The 26,156-nt window shown below is 30.2% G+C and overlaps 1 protein-coding gene and 1 long non-coding RNA gene across 3 annotated transcripts; both read left to right on the top strand.

The window, feature by feature from the left end:
• The first annotated feature begins 1,674 nt into the window (after positions 1-1,674).
• On the top strand, positions 1,675-2,439 carry LOC129916753 (uncharacterized). 2 transcript variants are annotated; one of them, XR_008772544.1, is made up of 2 exons: positions 1,675-1,890; positions 1,968-2,439. It is a non-coding gene; the product is annotated as an uncharacterized LOC129916753 (long non-coding RNA). The 2 variants fall into 2 exon arrangements; XR_008772545.1 differs by having other exon boundaries at positions 1,675-1,895.
• Positions 2,440-15,706: 13,267 nt separating this feature from the next.
• On the top strand, positions 15,707-18,676 carry LOC129914928 (myrosinase 1-like). The gene is made up of 7 exons (XM_055994380.1): positions 15,707-16,018; positions 17,084-17,341; positions 17,424-17,681; positions 17,741-18,075; positions 18,146-18,248; positions 18,311-18,414; positions 18,502-18,676. The coding sequence occupies exons 1-7, from the start codon at positions 15,707-15,709 to the stop codon at positions 18,620-18,622; spliced, it is 1,491 nt and encodes a 496-aa protein (XP_055850355.1). The 3' UTR covers positions 18,623-18,676.
• Positions 18,677-26,156: the final 7,480 nt, after the last annotated feature.

The following is a 26,156-nucleotide window of genomic DNA, read 5'->3' as shown; positions in this document are numbered from 1 at the left end:
AAAAATATGAAGGAAAATACTACACAAACTTCACGCTATGTAAATTTTGCGAACTGAGGCGACAAAATCCTCTTTTAATATAGTAGCACAGGTGACAATCTGTATGAAAATAGCTTCCACCATACGTGTGCAAAAGCAACACCCACCACATCATACTTGAAAGCCAAAACATATACATGCTCGTATAAGGTCACAATAAGTATGACCATTTTAGTTATTCTTAAAACTCGGAACAAATGGTATCAATGGAAAAATATAAACATGAAATCCAACACCACCACACAATTTGTTGAATTTTAACTGACTACTATATAATTCTAGTCAACAGATAATAATATACAAACTTTATTTTCTAGTTAATAAATATTTCTAAAAAAAAATTACACATACACCCCAGTGACCGTTTGAAATACTTTGATGCGATTCTATTCAATTTCAATTGTATTTGCATTTCATAAAGTTTCACAATATTTGTAGTACAGAAGACTGTGTACAATAGTTTAAAGGTTTCACTTTGTTGTTCTGAATCAAAATTAAGTCCAAGTATGCTGTTTTATGCTTGATTTAGATAAAAAAAAAAAATTAAATACTAAATTTTGTAACCCTTGTAAAGATTTTTTCCTGCGGAAATTTCAGAAATACACTGACAAATAGTTTCTGAGAAATTGAAACTTTTTTGTATCCATCAAAATCGAGTTTTTTGAAAAACTAATTTGCCCATAACCTCCAGGTCTGCAGGTATCTGCAAATGAAACCTTCAGTGCTGTCTTCTGGGAAGCATGGAACACACCATACTACTTTTTTTTTTTAAACCATTTTTGACCAAATTTTAAAAACTCAACAAGTACAAGTTTAAAAAAAAACACGTCATTTCTTAGTACCTATGTTTGAGATTACTAAGGCTTCTTTTTATATTTTCATATTTCTATTTTATTTATATGGCCCGCGACTTGAATAAGATTATTTTTCAAATAAAATTTTTCAATAAAATCAAATTATACATATAATCATGTGCCACGTCTATCTTAACAATACCAAGGACATAAAACTTAATAGGTTAAAAAATAGTTTTTTCGAAGACCGAAGTTTTTTCATGGCACGACACTAATTTTTTCACATATAGTACATCAGAACTTTCCACTTTAAATACGGTTCTGCTTGACAGCGAAATGTGTTTGATATCATACAATTTGACGAAACAAGAAAGTCCAAACCACCATTTTAAATGTTAAATTTTGACTGCAAACAATTCTTATGATGAATTTTGTTTACAAAAATAAAAAAAAAATCTAAATTAAAAAAGTTTGAAAACAAAAACAAAATGTTACGCATACGCCCCAGTGACCGTTTTGAATTTGTGTTCTGAAACCTCTTAAATGATTGGATAATGAAATTATTTTTACCAAATGACACCATAACACTGTCCTTTTCGGATTGAATTGGTCTCAAGCAATAACGATCTCGAAGAAAATGCGAAACTTTTACAAGAATGCTGCAAATGATACACGGTTCAACTGTGTCGATGAAAAAAGCTGCATCCTTATTTTGTAAAATGATAACACCAGCAAATAAGAAATAAAATGTGACGGCTGCAAAGAAAGGGTTCTTTATTTCGATACGTTGAAACTGAATCCGAGGTCAGTTAGGTCCCATCAGAGGGTCAATTCTCGTTCTGTGAAGCTGTGAAGTGATAACAATAATATCATTTCAGCTTTCACAGAGTTTTTTCATTTTATCACTTCACAGGCACTCGCCTAAAGCGATTCTCAAACTCACTGTGATAAAAGTCTGTTCTAAAAAGTACTAAATGAAAAATTCTGTCATTTTTATATTTCATTTTTGAGTTTTTCAATTGATTTTTTTTTTTTGTGAAATTAATTTTTAATAAAAGTAAGGTATTATCAATTTTGTATTTATATGCAACTATATTTAAGACCAACAATCATTTTTTTTATAATTTTCTATAGGAATAAATCAAAGAAATTGAAACGTAAAGTATGAAAACCAGAATTTAGACGCATTTGGGGAAGAATTGTTAGATATCGTGGGCACAATGCCAAAACCACAAATCTGAAATAAAAAAAAAAATAGTTCTGAGAAAAATGGATTCAAAGTTTTGGAACTAATGCAAACTCATGGAAACTCGTGTAACGGACTCCTAGACTCTTATAGGCAACAATTAAAGGATTGGGGTCCACGAAATGAATAGAGGGACCGATAACAAGTTCAATAACGCATTAAAGTGGAAATGTTCAAAAATGCAGATTCGCGGTTTTGTTTCGGTGATGATTTAATCCAAAATCAGAAACTTACTTGGTAGTTGCTTTTCTGCATTTGCTGCTACTGCAGCAGCTTTAATCTTGCCTGTTATCATTTGAAGATCTATGGTTATGGTTACAAATATTTGTAAGGTTAAATAAAAATGGCATTGACAAAAAAGTGCTTTTTAATTATTGTTTCTACCCTTTTTTTTTGTCTTCAAATCTTCTCGCGTGTACCATTCTTACAACACGTTCTTCATCCTCTTCCTAAGAACATTGCATGATGAACGGTAGAAAAGCTCCTCTACCTTACCTCAGATTTAGGCATTTAGTATAGGTAAGGTGTTGCAGTTTTGCAAACAACACGGAAAAAAAACTATGCGGTGCCAACGGAATCCTCATTAGCTCTTGCATTCAATTTGATTGTGATGCAAGACAGCACTTGATTTAAAAATTTGGGCAATATTTGAAAAGCATTTCAATTAGAAATAAGTTTAAAAAGTTAAAAGCAATTTTGTAGCATTTTTTTTTTCGACTTAAACTACTAAAATGCATGGAAATCATCGTCTGAGCAATCATTGGAAGTTGTTTTTCACGATAGAATTTGTTTGTAATAAATATTTTATCATGTGAAGAGATTTTGACATATTTTTAATTTTTTTCACAAAACAAGGATCGAATTCGATGTGAAGCTGTGATAATTTTTTTCATTTCAAAATATCACAGAACGAGAATCGACCCTCGGTCCTAGTTATTAGTTAAGTTTTTTTTTTAATTTTTTGTGAAAACTCTCAAAAAAAATAATAAAAATAAATCGGCAGTTCACACGGAGTAAAAAGACCAGCTAAAAACAAGCAGATTCTGTATTAAATTAAGCGGATTTCTTTATGGTTTTCTACAGAAGACTTTCGTCTTAAATCAAGCGGAAAAATCTTTTTAATTTCTTGAATGTGTTTTTTTTTTAAATAATTACTACTACTAAATTAAAGAAGAAAATCATGATATTTTTGTGTGTACATTTTAATTTGTAAAAAACCGGCAGCCACTAGGTTCGATTTTACAACTCTTAGGTCACTAGGCGAGTGGTTTACCATCAAGTTATTTCAATGTTGAAAATTAGTGTGATACACTGCAAGTAAAGCTAACGTTTGATTAAAACTTCAAAATGTGTTTAAGTTTTTCAGCTACCAAACATTGAGGCCTAATTTATTCACTCCATTAAATTTAAAGTCGCCATTTAAAGAGGGAAATTTAAAAATTCGTATGCGATTTGATTTTTATTGGCGAGACTAAATAAATTGGGCTTTAAACGATTTCCACATTAATTTTAAATGATTGACTTTTTTAAGAAAATCTTTTTATATTAAGACGTAATCATATTAATGTGTAATTTTTTATTTTTAGTTGTATTTTTTAGAAACAAATTCTTATCAAATGAAATGAACGGTTCACTTTAATTTTAAGCTTATTCCATTTATTTTGATAAAAAAAAACGTAGAAGATGGGATTTAAAATGGAGATTATCTTATTTTAAGGTGCTTTTTTTCTGCGTAGGTATATGTGTAGAATGTAAATAAAAGTGTTTTTTTTTCAGTGTTTTTGTCTCAACTCGCAAAATTGTCTGTGTTGATAAGAAAGAAAATCGTCGTTAAAGAGTTCAAAACTCCATTCTTGGAAGTCAAATATGATTCGTCTGACAGGGCCACCTTTTGTCGATAAATGTTGGACAATTAGTACAGTAAATAACCCAAGTTTCCGGTTGATTTTTTTAATGCTCCACTCTTCTAGATACTAGATTCATGCATATCGAAATAAAAAAAAAAACTGTATGCTTGCCATACTAATAGCTCAACATTCAGTTTATGATTGCAGCTCAAACGCACGTTAGTATTTGTATGAATAAACTTTCTATGTGTATATATCAAAGCCCGACAATTGAAATTTATTCATTTCGAAAAGCGACGATAGCGAACCAAACAGGAGGCTTGATTCTTAAAAAAAAGGAACCATTGTGGGGGTGGTAAACTGTTGTATAAGGCCTGAATGGTGGTACTCTAGAGGAAATGTGGAAAGGTAGTGCAAGCTTTTAGCCAGCAAAGGACACTCCAATGTTGCATTGTACGTGAATATATTTTCTTCTTTTTTTTTTTCTTTTAAAGAACATTTGCTAGAGTATCTAGTTGTTGTCGCTTCTGTGTCAGAGTCTAAGCCCAGCGAAGACACGATGTCTCGTCATCGCTATTTTGAGCAGGTAACAATCATCACATTCATATAGATGAATTGTATTTGTTTGCCATCGCTTCACTATATTTTGAATTGACTTTCCCTTACACAAACAGACACTCTACATACACTTGCACACACATGTGACAAGACCTTCGTTGCCCCTTGGGTGCAGAAAAAGTATATATTTATGCTCAATTGTACCTGTCCAGCTTCCCGTATAAAAGGATGTAACATTCGTTAAGTTGGCGGCAATAGCGACGCCGGCGAGGGCTTATAGCCCACACCGCTACCGCCCGCCGCCGCCGGTTTCAATGTTTTTCTTTTTTCAGAAATACTAAAATAAACTCCTGCATACGCTAAGGTTTTGCAAAAAAAAAAAAAGAAAACAAGAAACAAATCTGCAGGAAAACTCAAAACAATTTCTAACGTTGTCGACGTCCTCGTCATCCTCGTCATCATCGAGGACGACGACGAAGGTGGTGTCCCCAAACTGTTTCGATTCCATTATGAATAGATGACTTATTACGAATACCGAATCGATAGATTCGGTTGAGGTTGGGGTTGTCAATTGTAGAGACCCAGACCTGCTGCCAGTCTATGGAATAACCTATTTCGATGTTCGTCAAATGGAAAAATAAATTTTTCATCTTAGAAAAAAAAAAGCTAGGGGAATAATACCTTCTCTATGATGACAGAAATGAAAATCCTTAAAAAAAGGACGCAGAAAATATATTTTTTTTCTACTTTTCTGTGATCAATAGATGACAACAACAATAAAAAGCTAAAATGTGCTTCATTGAAGTTTGGTCAATGATGTTATTTTGCAATTTTATATTTATTTTTTTTTTATTATTTTGCAAGTGTATCCTTGAATGATAAATAAGTGAGTACCTGCATTATTCTTTCTCAGAAATACCCTACCTTTTAAATTTATTTAATATTTTTTTTTTTTTGCTTGCTGTTGAAGATTCATTTCAAAAAGACCTTCAGACAGATGCTTCAGTTGCAAATTGGTCTCTTAATATTTTCAAAATTGATTGAATTAGCATTTCTTTATGAGTTTTTATAAGGATACGAGTCAGTTAAATTTTGATCAGTATTTGCTTTAAGGAATTGTATTCAGAGTCAGAATGATTTATGATTTTTTTCTAAGAAAAAAAGAGTAGGTACATACCTATATCAGTACAGGCTTAGGTACATTTTATTCAAACACAGATTTTTGAAATTTTTTTGTAAATACTCAAATAAAGATTATAATAAGAGGCGTGTTTTTTCTACAACTCAGTAGTTACTCATTTTTCATTTTATTCTCAAAACAATAATAAAAATTACACAAGTAAGTATTTGTTTTTATTGTTTTTCGAATAAAATAAAAAAAAAAAATGAGTAGCTACTGAGTTGTAGAAAAAACACGCCTAAGATCAGAAATATTTTTAAATACCAATCAATTTAGATAAAGATACAAAAAAAAATACCAAGTTTATCTCTAAATATTTACTTTTTACTGAAAATCGGCCTATAGTGTGGCCATGTTTAAGACACACACAAATCAACTTGTTTTGGTATTTTGTTTGGCAGGTTAACAATTTTAATTTAAATTACAATTAATTTAAAACGTGTTTCGAACGCGTTTTTAACGCGTTTTAGACGCGTTTCAGACGCGTTACAGACGCGTTTTTGACGCATTTTGGTCGTGTTTCAGACGCGTTTTGGACGCGTTTCAGACTCGTTTCGGACGCGTTTTGAAAGCGTTTTGGATGCGTTTTGAACGCGTTTCAGAAGCGTTTCGGACGCGTTTCGGACGCGTTTTGGACGCGTTTCGGACGCCTTTCAGACGCGTTTCGGACGCGTTTCAGGCGCGTTTTGGACTCGTATCGGAAGCTTTTCAGGCATGTTTAAGGTTGAATTAAAAGTTGCAATTGTTTTGTCGCATGGTTATTTGAGGTTACAGCATTCAATTTAGCCTAGTTTTTTTTATATATAAAATTATTTATTTTTATTTACTTAAGATAATGAGCCTTAGAAACGTATTAAAATTTGTTTAAGTATTGATTAAAATTTTAACGAAATAGATTAATTTGTTCAATATCACTTTGAGTTGCAAATGTTTTGTCCGATACTGTATAACATACAAACACAATTAGAAATTTTAAATTCAAAATGTTGAAAAACGAATTTACTTAAATCTGTGTCAATTTAAAAAAACTGATCATAGAGACGATTCTGAATCAAAAAGCTATCATTCGGTCTCGGTCTATTTTAAAGGTCGAATGGACAGACTTTCATAATAGTAAACTTTTCTAACAATAATATGTATTAAGCAATTAAAATACCCCTCAATTTAAAGCTTTGAATAATGTTTCAATTAAATTGAACTGTAGTTATTATGATAATCCCAACAAATCAAACCTTAACTATAGTTTCCATCGTACATATTTATGAACCACAAATAAATCGTTCATTAATTCAATTTGTAAACATACTTAAGGTTTTAGGGAAAACTAAAATACACATAACAGACATCGAAAATATTGAATGTTTTCCTGTTGTCATTTGGGGATAAATCCTTCAGCGACTCTTTTAGCGACAAAAACAACCCTAATAAGTATTAGTTTCACAAATACGCAGCCATGGATACAATAATAATTGCATTGTGACATTTTATCTAATTTATTTTTTTCTTTGTCTCTCTTGTCCCTTTTTTGCAAAGAGCAAGAAACGAATCCTTCGACAACACAACACAAAAAAAAGGGACAAGCCTCTGTGTCGAAAGAACAAGGAGAGAAAAACTTTTGTCGAAACCTTTCTCAGCTTTGCCCGAGATGATAGTGTCGCAGACATATTTCTCCCATAAACCACCCCCAACCCCCATCCCCATTCTACCGCTTCTTCGATAGTATCATCGTTTTGATCTCTGTTTTCTTTCATTCAACGGAAAATTAATTGGTTTTCAGGAGAAAAAATTTAACAACCAGGTCTGTAAGTAATGTTTTGGGTCCTTTTTCGTATTCTATTGTTCTATTTCCATCCATATCCTTTTGCGATATATATTTTATTGGCAAAGAACAAAAGGACAAGGGGATCCGACTATCAACAATCTACCGGGATTAGAGAAGAGATGCGAATAACTATGCCAAAAGGTCTCACAAATCCTCCCAGAAAAGACACTCAAACAGAGAGAATGAGACCTTAAAGTTTTTGTCTATAACTTAGGACTATAATCGCTCTCTGCTCTGTTTAGTCGTGTGTTTAGTTGTTTGTCTTTGGAATGCGAATAGAAAATATTGTAATAAAACTTTTTCTTGTTTTCAAAAATTGAACATTTGTATTGGAATTGCAAAACAACAAACACAAAAAGTTACATTCACCCTCTTTTTGACAAGCCACCCAAAGGACCTGCTTCAAAACTTGAACAAAAAAGGGACAAGTTTGGGATAAGTTCTTTTATTCTTGCTTTTTCTTCTGTTTGTAATTCTTCGGCTCTTTCGCATATCAACGGGAAAGCACTTTGTTTTATTCGCCACACTAGGATTCATATTGGAAGTAAGGTTTTGTCTGGTCTTCATTTGGTTCCTATAAACGTAACGCACCAAACAAAACACATATTCAAAGTTGCAAATTGATGAAGCGGATACAGTGTGATTATAAAGTCAGGTCAACAACGTGGTGTAATCCCCAAAAGTCAAATGTGAATGACATGGAAGATTTATTTTTAAGTTAAGGTCTTTATATAGATGTGCTTTTTGGTAAAGTGATTTTCACTTCACCGGGTTTCTTAAAATATGTTTATAATAGATCAAATAGGACAGGAATGGTATATTGTATCTAGGTCAAGAGAACTATTTTTACCAGATCAAAGGTTAGAAATAGTTTAGTAAAATAGAAGTTATGTCTATGTCAGGGTTGTGCCAGATTAAGAGTTGGGTGTAAACCACAAAATACAAACAGTTCGATATCTGAATTCTTTTTTGTGTCTTGATCTACAGAATCTTCTGGTCAGAAACCAATGTAATACATCCTTTCACAGGAAAATTTGAGGCTATACTTCCGTTGGTAAGGTAACTTTGATTTCAAAAACGATTTCGAGGTTTTATTCAAAAGGAGCATTTAAATAATTTTTACATTAAGAAAATCTTTTCATGATCTTTGGACTGACCTTTCGACTCTTGCAGATGATTTTATTTGAATTTCTAAAGATGTATTATTTAGTCAGTCACTTTGCAAACAACTTATCAGGGCTTTACTTCTGATCCTCAAATCGGCGAACTGTACAATTGGATCAATAGTGCAGATACTTGGGAGAGCTATAATCCCTCGACAAAAGGTTGAACGTACAACAAACAAACCACATAGAATCAACTGGATCGCACCTTAAATTAAGCGGATTTCTGCATGGTTTTATGCTAAGATTAAGGTGAAACTTAAATTAAGGTGACAAATTACATTAATTTCAAATAAAAAAAAAAACTGGCAGACACCGGGCATCGAACCTACAACTGTTGGGTTACAAGACGAGTGGCTTACCATCGTGCTTTCTCACTGTTGGAAATAAGTATGATCAACTGCAAGTAAAGCTAAAGTTTGACTATAATTTAAAAATTTTTATTTTTTTTTTCGGTATTTTTAAGATGAACATTCACATTAAAATAAGATGCAGTTCACATTAAATTTAACTAAGTTTAAGTGGAATCACCTTATTTTAAGCGGACATCACCTTATTTTGAGGTGGTGAAATTTAATGTCCGCAACTTCTTATTTTAAGGTGACATGTTTTTCTCCCGTGTACAAATCATAAAAAAATGCCTATCGTGACCTGTCCTGTTTCACTGGTGGAAGCTTCTGTTCTGTAACCTTGCTTGATGCACTTTTATCGATCGTTTGGTCTTGAGTAATTTGGATTTTGATTCGTTGAAATAGCATGAAATCTGATCTACCTCTAAAATATTGTAATGTTTTATTCCGGGTTCACAATAAAACTTATTTAATTTCCACTTATATTTCCGTTCAAATAAGAACACACTTTATTTCAACTCAATTTACTTTCATTATTCGCTCAAACAAATACACTTTTAAATCACTTTATTTACTACTAACAATTCGCAACACTTTATTTCACTTTGTACTGTACTCTTTCACTTTCAAGATTAAACTGTGTCCGGTCGGTGTCTACGCTGCCCTTTTATACCGGAATTTCGAGATTCGAGAATGTCTTCGAAGGTTCTCGTCTTTGCTTCTCGAAACTTCCTTTCCAGGAGGGGGCGCTTCATACTTCCAGTCTAGTGGGATATTTTGGGATGTGTTCAGAGGGTAGGTAGTTTCTTAATTATTAAAGGTGAGTTCACATTTCTACCTTTGGTGTAGTAGGTAGTGTGTTCAGACATTTATCTTAAACAGAAGTTCTGAAATTCGTTACAATATGATAAAATCTCGCGTCCGTAAGCCGCGAAGTCCGAAAGGGAGGTGCAGGTGCGTAAAACTGAAGAAAAATTATGATAGTTCTGGCTGGGTTCAAAATATAGTCCAAGCTATGACCCTTGAGTAACTTAGCTCATTAGGTTAGAGATTAAAAATAAGTAAATAAAGTAAGTAAAGTAAATTAAAAATAAGTAAAAAATAAATAGGGTTTCCACTTTTAAAATAGGAATTTTTATGTGGCAACCTTATTTTAAAGGAAAAATTGGTCACAAAACTAATATAAACTGTGATATATTTGTAGTTTGATCAAATACGAACATTTTTAAATTGCCATATAAGAGCCTTAATAGTGGCTAAAATCAAAAAATTATTTAAGAATTTAAGAAATGTAGGCCTACAAATACGGCAACCCTATTCAAATGAAAAATACACTAAAAATCTTCTTTGGGGATAAGAACTTTGTTTACACTTAAAATTTAACTATACCTATATTGCCGGTGCCACCTCTAAAATACAAAAAAAAAAGTGCTCGGCAACCTTAAGTAAATGCTTGAAAACACTTATAACACCTACTACTTTTTTAACCAAAATGTATGATATTTGATAGAGTTAAAGGCTAAAACATGCATAAAACAAATTTGTTCGAACTTATGATACAATAACTGCATCATTCCTTCTAACAAATAACTATATTCTTCATCATTTTGAAATTTTTCTCAGATATCGGCTTATTCATTTGTGAAATTTTGCCTAGAAGTGTCTTACAGCTTTATTGCATACTTTCAACAAATATGAGTCCCATACGATAATAACTGATCTGGAAGTATTTAGGCAGTATTCTACAAGAAGGTCATAGAAACTTCAAGCAAAAACCCAAAACATTTCTTGCAATTGCTACTGTTACGAGAAAACAAGTGAACGTAAACAAAAGTCAAATATTAGACACAGCTTTCGAACAGCAATTGAAAAGGCTTGAACGAGTTTTTACAGATTAACTCCTTTCTCCCACAAAACGCTTCTTTTGCAATAGAAAAACCCTCCATTGTTCTTGTTATCGGCCAAACCATCTAACCTTATACCAAGTAGACAGTAGATAGAAACTCTTCCTTCTCTTTGATTCTTCCTATACTGCATTAAGACTCTTTAGATTAACTTTCAATTCCAGAATCAATATTATTGTAGCCTGGAGCTGCAAAAATCACTCTTCTGTATGGGTTCAATTTTGCAACGAAAAATTCACACATACACGCAGACAAGAGTGAAAATTCGCATACACAAAGAAAGAAAACAAAAGCCATGTGTAAGCCCTGTTTGAATTTTCTCGTATAATTAGATTCCTCGTGCGAGAAATGCTCTCATAAAGAACTATTTCTTTCTCTCGCCTCTTCCTGGGCATAAAACTAACAAACCAACAACAAAACCACACAAACTCTGATAGAACTATACAAAAACGGGGGATATACTTTATCCAGGAAAGAGATCATCATTTTGTACAGCAGTGGTGTAGTTGCTAACACACATAAGTGAGTACCCAAAAGTGAGAGTCTGAGGCTGGTTTGCGTTTTGCTTTACGACTTTTTGAAACATGTTAACTTTGCGAATACAAGTAACTAATTGTTTTGAACTATGCTAACCGGAGTCATTAATTTCAGCCTCTCTCTCACAGGAGGTAGTATAGTTTTCGGGGTACACAATAGTGTTTTATGTAGCACCCTCTATCTGTAACCATACGGAACGGTATTGACCTTGTGTGTATGAAAGATGGTGGGTGTTCTGGCTATCATCCCCAATGCCAATCCCAAACCCATCCTTAGCAATTTATTTGAATTTACCTACTCTCAATGGTGCTAGAAATTTATTGCGGTGTGCGTATTTAGAGGGTGCCAAAGGCAAAGGGCTGCCCTGGCCACCCCTGTGCCTTAGTGAATATAAATTATAATTCATCCTTTCGCCAGCCGATCCGAAAAGGACCTTCATTTGTGGTGAGAGTAAGAGTTTTTTTTTTTTTTTACTGTGTGCTTCTGCTTCATAATGCTATCTGCTCTTCTAGGTGCGGGGAAGAATACCTCCTTTTTTTTGTTTCATTTAAGGAATTTATCATTTAAATATATTTACCATTTACGGTTATATGCTCTGCATACGGGATATCCTCTTTGTTTTGTGGACTTGGGCCAAATTGTTTCATAATTCAATTTTAGGCTATTAAAAGTCGACCCCAGCCGCGTAAAGTTGTTGCTGTTGGGGAGCAACTAGAGGTGATACAAAAATTGCTTAATAAATTGGCTGTATAATATGTGTGTGTGTGTGTGGTTATTATATTGTTCTTTAAGGACGACGATACGATGGTGGACAATAAATTCCTTTGAATGGGTATACTCTTTTGCTATACTTTTGATCCTTGCCCATTATTTCGCCTTGGATTTATTTTTAGCCTCTATAAACTGTTTTTAGCGTGGTGGAAAATATTTAGAATTTGTGTGGTTTTAGCTAAAAGTGATAATGGCGAAACTAAACCTACCACCTATTTGTATCCTTATTTGAAAATGGTTTAATATATGCATGTATGTTTTTCGTTCGTCCTTAATTTATTGGATGCTTTTAGAATAGAGGGAGTGTTGTGTTTTTGTGGAGAATTGGGAATAATATTATACAAATACCCACATAATTTCGTGTGTACCACAATGACCACAATCATTGTGATATCGGTCACATTAACATTTATTTGAGGGTATCCCCAGTATAACGCATTTTGGATAAGTTGAGTCTGTTTGGTTTTAAACCATTTTGTGGTTATGTTTTTTTGTGGAAAAAAAAGGTTTTCATTTGTATTTATCTAGGTCGAATTAAATGGCAAGGATTTGGTTTTTGTGAATTAAATTTTTGTTTGAATAAAAATCGATAGAACTTTATTGTTTTTTAGTAGGTAAAGCAAATTTTTTTAAGAACTTATTTTTTTTTTCAAAACCAATTTCAATTTGATTTGATAAATTTTATTTTTAGGTCATCTCAATTATTTTCACATTCGATATTTTCTAGGAAACACGAACAAATTTAGCAAAATTTTCACTTTGCACTTAATATCTTCAATGTATTTTTGCCAAAAATATGTTCAAAAGAGCTAACAAAAATTTCAATTTTGTTAAGTTATAGACAAAAACAAAAAAAAATAATATTTCTTACGTCTTTTTGTTAAAATGGGGATCGGGTCAAAATTCTGGCTTCAAAATTCTGCTTTTCAAAATTCTGCTTTTTCAGCGAAAATTCTGTTTTTCAAAATTCTGCTTTTTTTCTATTCTGTTTTTCAAAATTCTTCTTTTTAAAATTCTGCTTTTCAAAATTCTGCCAGCATTATATTTGAACAAAAAAATTCTGCTAATTCTGTTTTTTTTTATAGCATATGCGCTGGCTAAAGAAAAATACACCTCATTAATGTAATTCAACATTGGTACTTTCCTAAATTTTTTTATTTAAGTGTCGCAAATATTTTTTGAAATGCATATACTGACTTTCTTTCAAATAAAATATGTATACTAATTGGAACCGATGTTGTGTATTCCTTTTCTTATTCAAATTTTTGAATATTCATCTTTATTTGATAAATTAATAAATTTTTAGTTATTTTCGGAAATGTTTAATATTAAAAACCTTTTCTTAATATTTTCAAATTTATTCATTTATAAAACAAAAATTAATTCGCATTTAAAAAATGACAAATTATGTAGGTAAGTAATCAAATAAGCAGATAATTTTTCAAAAAGATGATTTTACAGAATTCTGCAAAAAATTAAAAAAGGGTTTGGAAAATGTTAAAAAGCGCGCGCTTTTTAACATTTTCCAAACCCTTTTTTAATTTTTTGCAGAATTTTGAAAAGCAGAATTATGAAAAGCAGAATTTTGAAAAACAGAATTTTGAAAAACAGAATTTTGGAAAGCAGAATTTTGAAAGCAGAATTTTGTAAAGCAGAATTTTGAAAGCAGAATTTTGACAAAAGAATTTTGACCCCGGCAGAATTTTGACCCCAACCCGTTAAAATGACTATATCTCAGTAATGAACAAATAAAAATTAATGAAATTTGGTACACATATTACCAAATGTACACACAACAATTTACTGAAAGAAAATTTTAGTGCAATTCACAAGAAAAAAAAATGGATGTTTAAACGTTGCAAAATTTTATTTTCTTCCACTGACACAGCTGAACTAAAAAAAAATTCCGTTAAGCACTAAAATTTCGACTTAAGGCAAAAAAAGGTTTTTAGACCTTCAGCCATTGAAAAAAATCTAGCTTCGTCAAATTTTCACCAATTTTAGATTTTTTGACTGTTTTAGAAAGAAGACGTTAAGACCTTTTCAATAATGTATAAAATATTTGGTTTGGTTACACCAAACAAATAAACTTTAAAGAAATATCTATTTCCAAATCAAACTTTTTTAGTTTCGCTTCGTTTAGTTCAGAAGTCTGCCTGCTACGATGAATCCGCATCCAAATAAGCACTGTTGTTTATGTATCTACTCAGTATGAACTCTTATCTTCTCAACCTCGAAATTTCACACCTTAATGCTCTTAACCCGTTTACCCTTCGTACGTTTTAAAAATTTGTTATTGAATCAAAGATTTTATTATCATCATGATCATCAGTCATGAATTTTCCTAATTTTGCAATCGTCTTATAAAACATCTTAATGATAACGGCTGAGCGTTAAGATATGGCTAATTTCAAATTTACTTCACACAATATCTTTACCTGATCATATCTGAAATAAAAAATTTATTGTACCTTTTATTCATCCAACAGTATCTAGTATATTGATCTGTAGAATTTTTGATATAACATTTGCACACATTTTTTTTCCTATAATTTATCTTTCTTTTACTGGGGTTCACATTATCATTTAACTTTTTTAGATTTTTGTAGTTTTTGCTTACACTAAATTAAATATCATATCAGGTAGAATAGCCATATCATTGTTCTTAAGTGAAGAAAAATTGCTTAGGAAGGTTTTGTATTAGAGATGAGCTTAGTCTTGATTTTTCAATCACAGGTATACATGTGACTATGATTTTTAATTCACGGTCATTTTAACCTGTGATTTTTAACCGTCATTTCATAATTTTTTTATAACAATCTAAAGAAAAAAATACTTTTGATTTGACGGGGTAATTAATTTTACCCATACAACCTTTACAACCGGCTCGTGATTCTTCCGGAACCATAGCTATATGCTACGTGAATGGGCAACCAAAACATTAATTTTACCAACCAACCAATCAATTAATTTTAAAAACAATTCACGCTTACACAAGAACTGTTGCAAAAATTGTTTTGAGGAATGAAGAAATCACGTAAAAATTCATTGGAAATTATTTTTAACCTGTGATTTTTCAAAACAAAAAAAATTCTCAATTCTATTGTAAACTTCAAACATAGGGAACTTTTGTATGATTGATCTATGAGAAAAAATAAATTACAAGTATCCTTGGACGAACTCGTCAAAATGTCATGCTTTATTTCTGCGAACTGTGAAGTGAAAAATTAATACAGAAATCACGTTTAAGGTAATCACAGGTTATCTGTGAACTGTTCCCAGGTAGTGATAATGATTTGTTATTCATAGGTTAAAAATCACAGGTCGTGATTTTTTGCTCATCTCTAGTTTGTATTATTAAGAATTTATCTATCTATCAACTAATCTATCTGTTTATCTATAGAAGAACAAAAATATTATCAGTTTGTCCATAAAAATACCGAATTTGTTATAAATACCATCAAATTTGGTCTTAAATGTTTATTATATCAAAACATGTGGTTATTAATTCTTTTCGTTGTTATTGGACTGTTTGGATCTGAAAGTTTTGTTGAAGCTAACTTTACTACCAATTGTACAATTGTAGCAAAAGGAAATTTGAAATTTCCGAAAAAATTTAGTTTTGGCGTAGCAACATCAGCTTATCAAATAGAAGGTGGTTGGAATGCAGATGGTAAAGGAATATCAACTTGGGATGAATTTACACACAATTATCCGGAAAAAATCAAAGATGGTTCAAATGGTGACTCGGCAGCAGAATCGTATAGACTATTCGAATTAGATTTGCAAGCGTTGAAGCAGCTAGGGGTGAGTACAATGTATGTAAATTTAGTATTAAAATTCAAGCAAAAACAAAAATTCTAACAATTTTTCGAAAAAAAAATTTTAATGCAATATGCAAACATTAGTCTTAAAAGCTCTGCACAACAATATCAAATATCAAAAGGAAAATAAATGTTTCGTAGCTATGTGAAGTCAGCACCCCCAAATGCTAATTTTTTAAAACCTGCCTGGTTCGATTGCCCAAGGTTAGCCCAAGATTTTTTTCGCTAGCCCACACTTAGTTCTAAAATTATAGCAGATTTATTTTTTTTTTCACCTCAAAAACCATACAAAATAATTTTTTTTTATTCATTGTAAAAATTTTTTGTTTTGCACTGTGGTTCGTTTGCCCAACGTTAGCGCAGGATAGCCCATTTTTTTCTTTTCACTATCCTTCCTTAGTTTAAAAAATATAGAAGCACTAGTTTTTATTCACCTAAAAAAATAGTACGCATACACCACAGTGACCTTTTTAATTTATAATTTAGAAAAAGTAAATCCACTGGTGTCGGCATTGCGCCTCAAATGAATGTTATTTATTTTACTTAATGCCGGTTTGTTCACACCGATTTGTTACCAACCTCTTAAAAATCAAGATTTGTTTTGTTTTTTTTTCAGTGTAAAAATAGAAAAAGATTGCAAAAAAAAGGTTTTTGTCATAACTTTTGAACAAAGTGTGGGGTAGCGAAAAAAAAAGTGATGTAATTTGATGGAATTAACATGGATAATTGAGAAAAAAATTTAAAAGGACAATTATTGGTGTTTATAAGGCAAACTAAAGAAAAATCAATGATTTTTGCACTTTAAAAAATATTTCTATGTTGTGGTTTTTATGGTAAAATGAAACAAATCAACCTTAGCAAAGATTGTCAAAGATTTTCGATATTATTTAAAATGTCGAAACAGATTTTTTTTGTGGAAAATTTAATAAAAATGCATTTCTTTAATCACTTATTAGGATTTTTGCTTATAATTATCACTTAACTTAAAAGCTCAAATAACCATGATTTTTTTACAAGTTGTATAATTTTTTCGTTTCTTTTCTTCAAGGTAAAACATTATCGTTTTTCGATCGCTTGGACGCGAATCTTTCCAACTGGCGATATACATTTGAAAAATCAAAAAGGAATCGATTACTACAACATGGTGATCAATAAACTCCTAGCAAATAAAATCGAGCCAATGGTTACCATGTACCATTGGGATTTGCCTGTTGGAATACAAAAGTTCGGTGGCTTCTTCAACTCCATGATAATTGACCAATTCTCAGATTATGCAGAGGAACTATTTAAATTATTTGGTGATAGGGTAAGATTAACATTGTTTGGTTTTTTTTTTTTGAAGTATTTGTGTGATTGATAAATATTTTTTTTTGTAATTTTGGTTAAAGGTTAAAACATGGATAACATTTAATGAACCAAATAATATTTGCAAATCAGGTTATGCACCAACTTTAATTGAAGCTCCTGGAGTTGGTGATTATATATGTTTTACAAATGTGCTTAAGGCACATGGTGCAACTTATCGTTTGTATCAAAAGAAGTTTGCGAAAAAACAAAAAGGAAAAATAGGCATCACTTTGGATATTTGGTTTGTCTTTTCTAAAACAAATAACACAGATGATGTTGCTCGTGCAATGCATTATAATGTAATTTTATATTTTTTTGAAAATTTCCAATACGTATTATAATAATTCAAATTTTTTAGTTAGGATTGCTAGCATATCCAATATTTAGCAAATCTGGTGATTTTCCTCCGATTGTTTTGAAAGAAATTGAAAAGAGTAGCATAGAGGAAGGAAGAAAAAAATCACGCCTTCCAAGTCTTGGTGAATATTGGACAAAAATTATTCAAGGCTCTGGTGACTTTTTAGGTATAAACTATTACACATCGAGATATGTGAAGCCTGCTACCGAACCAATGGGTAAAAACCCTTCAATGGAAAGAGATATTAATGTTCAGATGGATTTTGATCCGAATTGGCCAAGAGCAAAGGCAGATTGGCTTTATTGTGTTCCTCAAGGATTGGAAGGTCTTTTAAAGTAAATTTTTTTTACCAAAATTCAAGATATTTAGTTTTTGACTCTTTTTTTTTTTTCTCTAAAAAAATAGATATATTCGAGATGAATATGACAATGTTGAGGTCAAGATCACAGAGAATGGTTGGGTAGATTCTGGTGAACTTAATGATGATAACCGTATTAGATATTATAAAGTAATTTACAAAAATATTAACTGGCAGTAAATAAAATATAATAATTAATTTTTACATTTTAGAGTCACATTCAAGCAGTTTTGAACGCCATCAATGATGGCTGCAATGTTACGTCCTATTCGGCTTGGAGCTTGATTGATAATTTTGAATGGCTTAAAGGATATACGTGAGTTGCATCAGAGTAATAGCAAAACTATGAAAATTTATTTAATTTATTTTTTTGTTTTGTTTTCCTTTTCATAAATTCTTTAAGAGAAAAATTTGGTTTGTATTATGTGAATATGAAAAGCAATAAGAAAGGGCGTATACCCAAGAAATCGGCGCTGTATTACAAAAAGGTCATTGCAACGAGATCAGTTCCCAACGATGTTTGAATATTTATAATAAAAAATTATGTGTTGTACATACCAAAGCTTTGATTATTTAAATTTAAAAAAAAAATGTAATGTAATGTTGTTTTTCAAAAATTTTTATTTCAAAATACAGGGCCTATGAAAAAAATCCGTTTTAGACCCCTAATTTTTTTTTAAATATCTTTCTCATGGTGTAACTCAAATTGCTGTGCAAAATTTTGCGTACCTCTAATAAGTCTTTTGTCGAAGGTCTATGACTGCAAAAAAACCCTCACAACTTGGTTTTGAAATTTTTTTGAATTTTTTCAATACTATTGAATAAATTTGTCTATCATTTCAAAAAAATCAACTCTTTACGACTTACCGTTTAGAAAATAGCCTCTTTTTTCAATGTCGTGTTACCCCTATTTACCCTATAAAATCTTGAATTTTTTTGCCTTTAACCTTCTCCTCTTATGCCTCTTTGATTTCAAAAAAAAATTAAGAAATTGAGTCAGTCTGTGTGGCCGGTTAGCGAACGTACCCAAAACCAAACTTTAATATATATGTATAATAGATTTTGTAACAATCAATATTTTCGACTTATTTTGTTAATTCTTGAGTTTTTGTCTATAACTTGAAAAGCAAGACAAAATTTTGAAAATTTTTATTAAGTAATTTTTTGTAGATAGTTAAATTTCCTATCGATATGTTTTCTTAAGAAAAAATTAAAATCAAAATTGTAAAAAAAACTTAAGAAAAACTATTCAAAAAATGAGAAAAAAAAGATATTTTTGATGTTTTTACTAAATAGTCTATTTTTAACCTTTGACCATTTATAGATATTGAAAATGTAACGAAAAAAAGAAGAAACCTTATTTTTCAGCATAATGGTCACAAAAATTGAATACGGCTGAAATTGGAGAAAAAATGTGGACTTTCAAGTTTCAAAATCTATTGTTTTTGGCCTTGTTGAGCCATTTTTCACTACTAAATTAATCCTGTCCTGTTTGAGGAGTTTCAAATAATTTAACTGTACTCGAATCACATCAACAATTACATTTTTTTCAATTATTTTATTTGATTAATAATAAAAAAAAGACAAAAATAGTAAGTACAAACGGGTGAATTCAAGTATTCCTACCTGAATTGCTTAGCTTCTCATATTTTTATTTGTTATAAGGTTTAAAATGCGCCCAAAACGCTACTGTAAAAAAAAACGTTTCTGAATTATTTTTATGTATTAAAATACATTTCATGCAAGAATTTTGCAAAAGTATTTGTAATTTTTCCAAATTGGTTCCTGCGATTTTTATTAAAATATTCAACTCCAAACGCAGTGTAAAATGTAGAATAGTCAACGTTGATTTAATATTGAAAAAAAAAATGTACAGGACTTTAAAATTATGGTCTTCAACGCAAAATCATTCCGAAAAATAGTTAAATCAAAGTGGTTTCCGTTTATTTTATGTAGTGTAACTCAGTGTAGGATAATTCTTACCCTTTCTAACTTTGTTTAAAATTACATATTATGTACATAATATTGAAAATTTAAATTAAAAAAAGGAAAATATTTTTTTTTTAAATATCAATTTTTTGAAAACGAAACATTTGATTTTTTTTTTCAATCTTGGTTTTAAGAGTGTTGAAGAATAATTACTACATAATAACATACCAACTACATTTTGAATCGTGATTTTTTAATTTCTTAAAAAGTTGTTATAAAAACTTTGAAAATTTTCTTTTCAATTTCTGTGAGAAATTCAATTTCAATTTTTGATAAGAGCGTTTTCATTGAATTCAAATTTCTTTACATAAAACGTTTATGATTAACTATAATCTCTTTTCCTTCGGTAGGAACATTGAAATTTTATGAATTAATTATACCACATAGCATACTACTTTATTTCTAAGGCGTATGCTTTTATTCAAACACGTTCAATGGCAAAATTATTTCATTTTACTCAAATATGGTTAGTATAAGAGCTCCTCTTAAAACTCATGACTATATTGTCCGTAGATTTTGAATCCTGTTTCCATCCTTGTTAAAGGTCAAATATTTTTGCATTGTCTAACCTATACAAAATCTGATAACACAAACATTTTTAAAGCAATATTTAAGTATTTATCATCATTTTTAAATTTTATGTGATTTTTCCATTAAAATTATGAATGTTTACTTTAAAATTGTTTTTCTTTTGTCTCATCGAATCCCCAAAACAATCATAAAGTGTTAATATTTTTGTTTTTCTCTCTCAACACACCAACAAAAACAAAAACAAGCCAGTCTTCAAAATTCAATATAAATTGCCTCAGTTAAAACAAATAACTTTCAAGTCAAGCATATAAACATCCTAACCAAATATTATGACACTCTCATTCATTGTGATGTATTCAGAGCAAGAGAGCCGCGGCAGGATTTTTATGAACTAATATAACTCATATAAGGGTCGTAAAATGGCCCCATTATGAGTGGTTATTGCGAGACGCACCCACTTGAATATGAATAAATCTTAGCCACGGATATTGTGAATGGGAATACTTTTGTCATATTAATGTTGTAACATACCATAATGGGGTGACAGTTATATAGAGGGCGACCTCCTTGAAACTCATATAATATACAGAAGTAAAAACCAAGTCATGTGGAACCATTAGGAAATTATCTTTGCAAATAACAGCCACTAATTGTATTAACAGAGAGAGAGAGAGAATGAAAACATAGGTAATTTTATTATGTTGACTTATGATGTATGATGGTGGTAAGACTCTTTGAGGAATATTATGAATTTAAATAAAAGAGAAAATGTATGCTTTAGCTTAAATTTTATGAATAAATTATATAAATAAAATATAGTAGGTATATCAACAATTTACTAATTTATGATATTAGAGAGAAACGCAATAATTCCAAGTGGATATTTTAATTAAGACATTTACATGATTAATATGCCTATCCTTTTGAATAAATATTCAACAGAAAAATTACCAGTACTTAAAGTAATTTTTGATCACTAAAAATAATCCAAAAAAAAAAGTCTTCGATCGAACAATATACAAAAGAATGATTTTTCTTGTGAATGTACACTACGGTGTATGAGTGATTTTTTTTCAGCTTATTTGTTCTGTGACATACATTTTTGCCAAAAAATCACATCATGATGAAGTATTTACTCTTCATCAACATCGTTTAGAAGATGTCTTTATGAAAAAATTAAGTGTTGAAATCGAAATGAAAGTGATTTTGCAAGAAATTTTAATTTCTAATGTTTTTCTACTGTACTTAATATACGAGCAATCTTCTTTTTACAGATGTTAAATAAACTGAATAAAATGAAAATGAAATGAAATGGAAACTTTATTTTTAGGACTAAAAATAACGGAAAGTCCATATTACAAAAATTGAACAATTTGATGGGTTTGAAAAAGAGGTTGTCTGTAAAGCCGGTTTACGGACGATGATTTTACGTGATAACGTCGTCAGAAAACAGGTTGTATGCTTTTGTTTAAAATGAGTCAATTGAAGCGTTTACTTTTTTCAAACAATCATTATTTTAAAAGCTTACAAAAAAATTTTGCAATTTAAAAGCCAAGTATTTCTTCTTAAGAATAAAACCATTTTTAAATTTTTACAATGCGCAAAAAGTATACAGTTGTGTTCATAATAATAGCAGTGCTCCCCAAATAAAACAAATAGGCTTATATTTTCAACGTTATAATATTTTTCACAAAACTTCAAATAGCAAATTAAAGTATTTTATTAATATTACCAGAAAAAATTAAGATTGATTTTTTACCGTTGCTTTTGTCACGGATACATGCATTTTAAAAATTTGTGGTTGTTCACAAAAATAGCAGTGTATAGCATTTTACTGCATCTATAAGGCAAAAAGTAAGAAAACTATTAAAAGTTGTATGAAAGTGTGTTAATTATTAAAGATTACCATTAATACTTTGTGGAGTAACCATTATTTTAGGTACTGGAATGCATCTTTTGGGCATAGAGTCCATTTAAATTTGACACTTCTCGGCTGGTATTGAAATCCACGAATCTCGCACTACCTGCCACAAATCTTTCTAATTTTTTGGTTTCACCTCATGGACCTCATCTTTTACATTCCCCCATAAGTTTTCATTTCCTCTTTAGCATAGGGTAACATAACCTCCTCGAGAATTTTTACGTACTCCTGAATACCCTTGATGGGCCCTGATGGGATTAATAGGCCCAACACCGTTGTATGAAAAGCATCAGTTTCGCTCTGACATGCTTCACCGTTTTTACGGTGTATCGTGGATCGTTTAATGCATTTTTTGGTCTTCTCACATACTCCCGACGACCCTTGGATCCCAAGAGGGTTATCTGCTCTTTGTCAAAAGTTATAACCTGTTGAATTCTAAAATTTTATTTAACCGTTATCTCAAAATTGTGTAAACGAAAATGATTGAAACTTCGCACACATATAGTCGTAGTCATGGTCTATCATTACTTTATATACTTTATTCCTGTATCTATTAAAGAAAAAAAGATAAAAATAAAAAACGATGAAAATCGATTAAAAACGGTCAGAAAACGTGTTTTTTAGAAACTTGTTTCTTCCGTTATTCAGTCAAAACTCACTAAACGATTCCAAATTCTTGAAATTCTTGCACATGTATGCATTAGGCCAAAACCTACATGTCCTATAAGTTTGAGATTTTTTTAACGCTGAAAAAAAAGCTAAAAATCAAAAACTACCCAAAAATACCCCTTAAAAACAAGGTGTTTTTCAAAAACTCATATTTCGAAACGCAGAGTGTTGGAAAAAAATCCGTATCTTACGCCTAATTTTTTTTTCCTCGTCCTTCACCTGGCACCTTTAGAATTGTCAAAAAAAATTTCCTTTACCCAAAATCATCATTTTGTCATAGCCCCAACACCTGTACAACTTAGTTTCAATTTTTTTTAGAATTTTTTCTTAGGGCCGGTTTGTTGACACTCGATTATCTTTTAATCAAGGATTTTTGTATGGAATAATCCTTGATTTAAAGATAATCGACTATGAACAAACCGGCACTTAATGCAGTTATTCTTAAATTAATCTCATCTATCTATAGGAAAAAAAATTAATTCTCTACGATTTCGCGTTTAGATTTTAGCCCAAATTTCATCTTTCCGTTTTACCCCTGTTTACCCTATTAAATGACGGAATTTTTAAAAATCCTTCATTTGGCTTAAGCTTAAGGTTATTATCTTTCAAATAAGCTATAGAAGATTTTTGTATCTCTAATAGTTTATTTTTAATTTTGAATTGAAATTTTTTGCCGCACTGCGAAAGTGCGAGAGTGTAACGTTAGAAAATGGCGTCACTTTTTTGTGGTGGCTGCCATTGTTCATCGATTTATAAGACGTTATCACTTCAAAAAGCTCTTACAATTTTCATTGATAAAATACGTGTAGGTATATGTAGAAAAAAACAAGGTTCTTCTTTTAAAAACTAAAAAAAAAATATTTTTTGAACTGTTAGTGGTAACTGCCATAAAATGGCTTTTTTATACTCTCGTTAAAGATTTAACCGATTATAACGAACATTTTCATACAAAAAATTTTGAGTATTTTTAATTCTATAAGAAAAACTTAAAAAAAAAACAAATACTTTTGGATTAAAAAAATTTTTTTTTTTTTAATCTGTGGTCAATCAAGTGTAGGATTTTTTTTGTTTTGATATCGTCGGCGTAAAGAAAAATTGTTCTTTCCACTTTTTACCGAAAATGAGATAATGATGCAGTTTTACTAACTTGAGGGTGCTCTTTCCGAATTTGAAAATCGTTTTTGTCAAAAAATTTCATTCCACAGATAATATAATTTAATGACACATAGAACAATAAATACAGGGAAGTAGCCTTTTGAAAATGAGCCCGAGTATTCTTGATTGTTCTAAGTCCCATTATATTTTGTTCTAAGTCCACTTTTTATTTAATGAAAGTGCGTACTTGTATAGGAATTGTTCTATTTCCAATTTTTAGTTTTTAATTTTAAAAAATATTTAAAAATTGTATGCACCTACTAATGAGGTAAACTTGTATGGTTTATTCAAATCAATTCAATGCTTCTTAAAAATCAATTTTCAATATTTTAATGGGACACCCTTTCATTTTTTTCTTCCTGCCTTAAATATATGTATATATTTTTTTTTAAATTTGTAATAAGAATTAAATACTTTATGTTAAATCTTTAACTGTTATGAAAGAAATTTTGATAAAAATACAGCGGAATAAAAATGAAGTTTAATTTTGAATATTTTTGAATTTGACATTATAAAAATTGAAAAAAAGATTTTTTCGACCATATACGAAGCACCCTAATATACATATATATGTAAAAACTATTTTAAAGTTTAACATTTCTTATGAAAATGGATACACATTAGTAAAACTTAATTATTCTAGTAGTTTTGCTGACTATTCCCATTTCCTTCTTACAGTTACGTACAACAATTCGTTTCCACATTTTTGCTCGAATTGATAATTTGACCTTCCCTGGCACTTAGCAATGGCTTTTACCCATAAAATAAAGTAAACGCAAACTTTCTTTATGAGCTCAAAATTAATTTGTTTTAAACTTTAAAAAAATTAGTTTTTCAATGGAAAAAAAACATCTTAAATGAATTTGAGCTCCCAAAAAAGTATTCAATTTAATTTATTTATAAGAGATACCTACATTTCAAAATTTTCAAAATCGTTCGACCGTTTTAAAAAGCTAAATGGTTTTGTACAAAAAATGCCACATACCGTTAGTATAATGATTTTCCAGAAAAATATTTTTCATCAAAAGATAGATCTTGTCTTATTCTTAACACTGGATTTTTGTATAACAAAATCGTTGGAGCTGTTTATAAGTATACTTTTTTTCAAATGAATATATGTCAATTACCATATGGTACATTTGCTTATAACACTTTCGGTAATGTAATGGTAATGGTAAAAGCGCTAGATATCCTTTGAAAGCGAATCATTCCCTTACCTTGTTTTGAATTATTTACCTGCAACCATGAATGTAGATTGTGGTTCCTTAAAGGTTTTCAAAATTCCTCAAAATAAAAAAGTTGTCAGCAAAAGAGAATTATTTTGTTTTTGTATAAAAAGTATTTATTTTCGAATAAATTTTAGCCAAAATTTCGTATTTACAAATTTATTTTTTGATTTTATAACATTTTTTGTTTCGATTAAATGTGTGCGACAAAAATAAAAATTAAATACAAATAAATTAATAACATTTATTTTTTTAATTTATATTATATTTATTTTTACATATAATTTTAATTTAAACTTTCTTATTTATGTATTTAAATGTGAAATTCTTAAAAACATATAAGTTGAAACTTATATGAAAAAGAAAGGGAAGTTTCGATTTTAATCTTAATCTACAATATATATTTAATAATTATAATCATTTTTATTACATATAGTACGAACTTAAATGCCCACCATAGGTAATAAATTGAAAAATTTATGTTTTTCGTTTTTTATTTTATTAACATTTAAAAATTACGACACAAAATATTGTTATCACTTAATAATAATACGGAAACACCTATTA

Source organism: Episyrphus balteatus, chromosome 3, assembly GCF_945859705.1.
Source record: "Episyrphus balteatus chromosome 3, idEpiBalt1.1, whole genome shotgun sequence".
Taxonomy (NCBI): domain Eukaryota; kingdom Metazoa; phylum Arthropoda; class Insecta; order Diptera; family Syrphidae; genus Episyrphus; species Episyrphus balteatus.
The sequence above is the reverse complement of the archived record's forward strand: the minus strand, read 5'-3'. Positions and strand labels throughout refer to the sequence as shown.

Bases quoted from the DNA above. Each gene is read 5' to 3' on its own strand.
- LOC129914928 (XM_055994380.1), top strand. From the start codon at position 15,707: ATGTGGTTATTAATTCTTTTCGTTGTTATTGGACTGTTTGGATCTGAA. The intron at 16,019-17,083 runs GTGAGTACAATG...CTTTTCTTCAAG, and splicing joins AAGCGTTGAAGCAGCTAGGG to GTAAAACATTATCGTTTTTC. The intron at 18,076-18,145 runs GTAAATTTTTTT...CTAAAAAAATAG, and splicing joins GGATTGGAAGGTCTTTTAAA to ATATATTCGAGATGAATATG.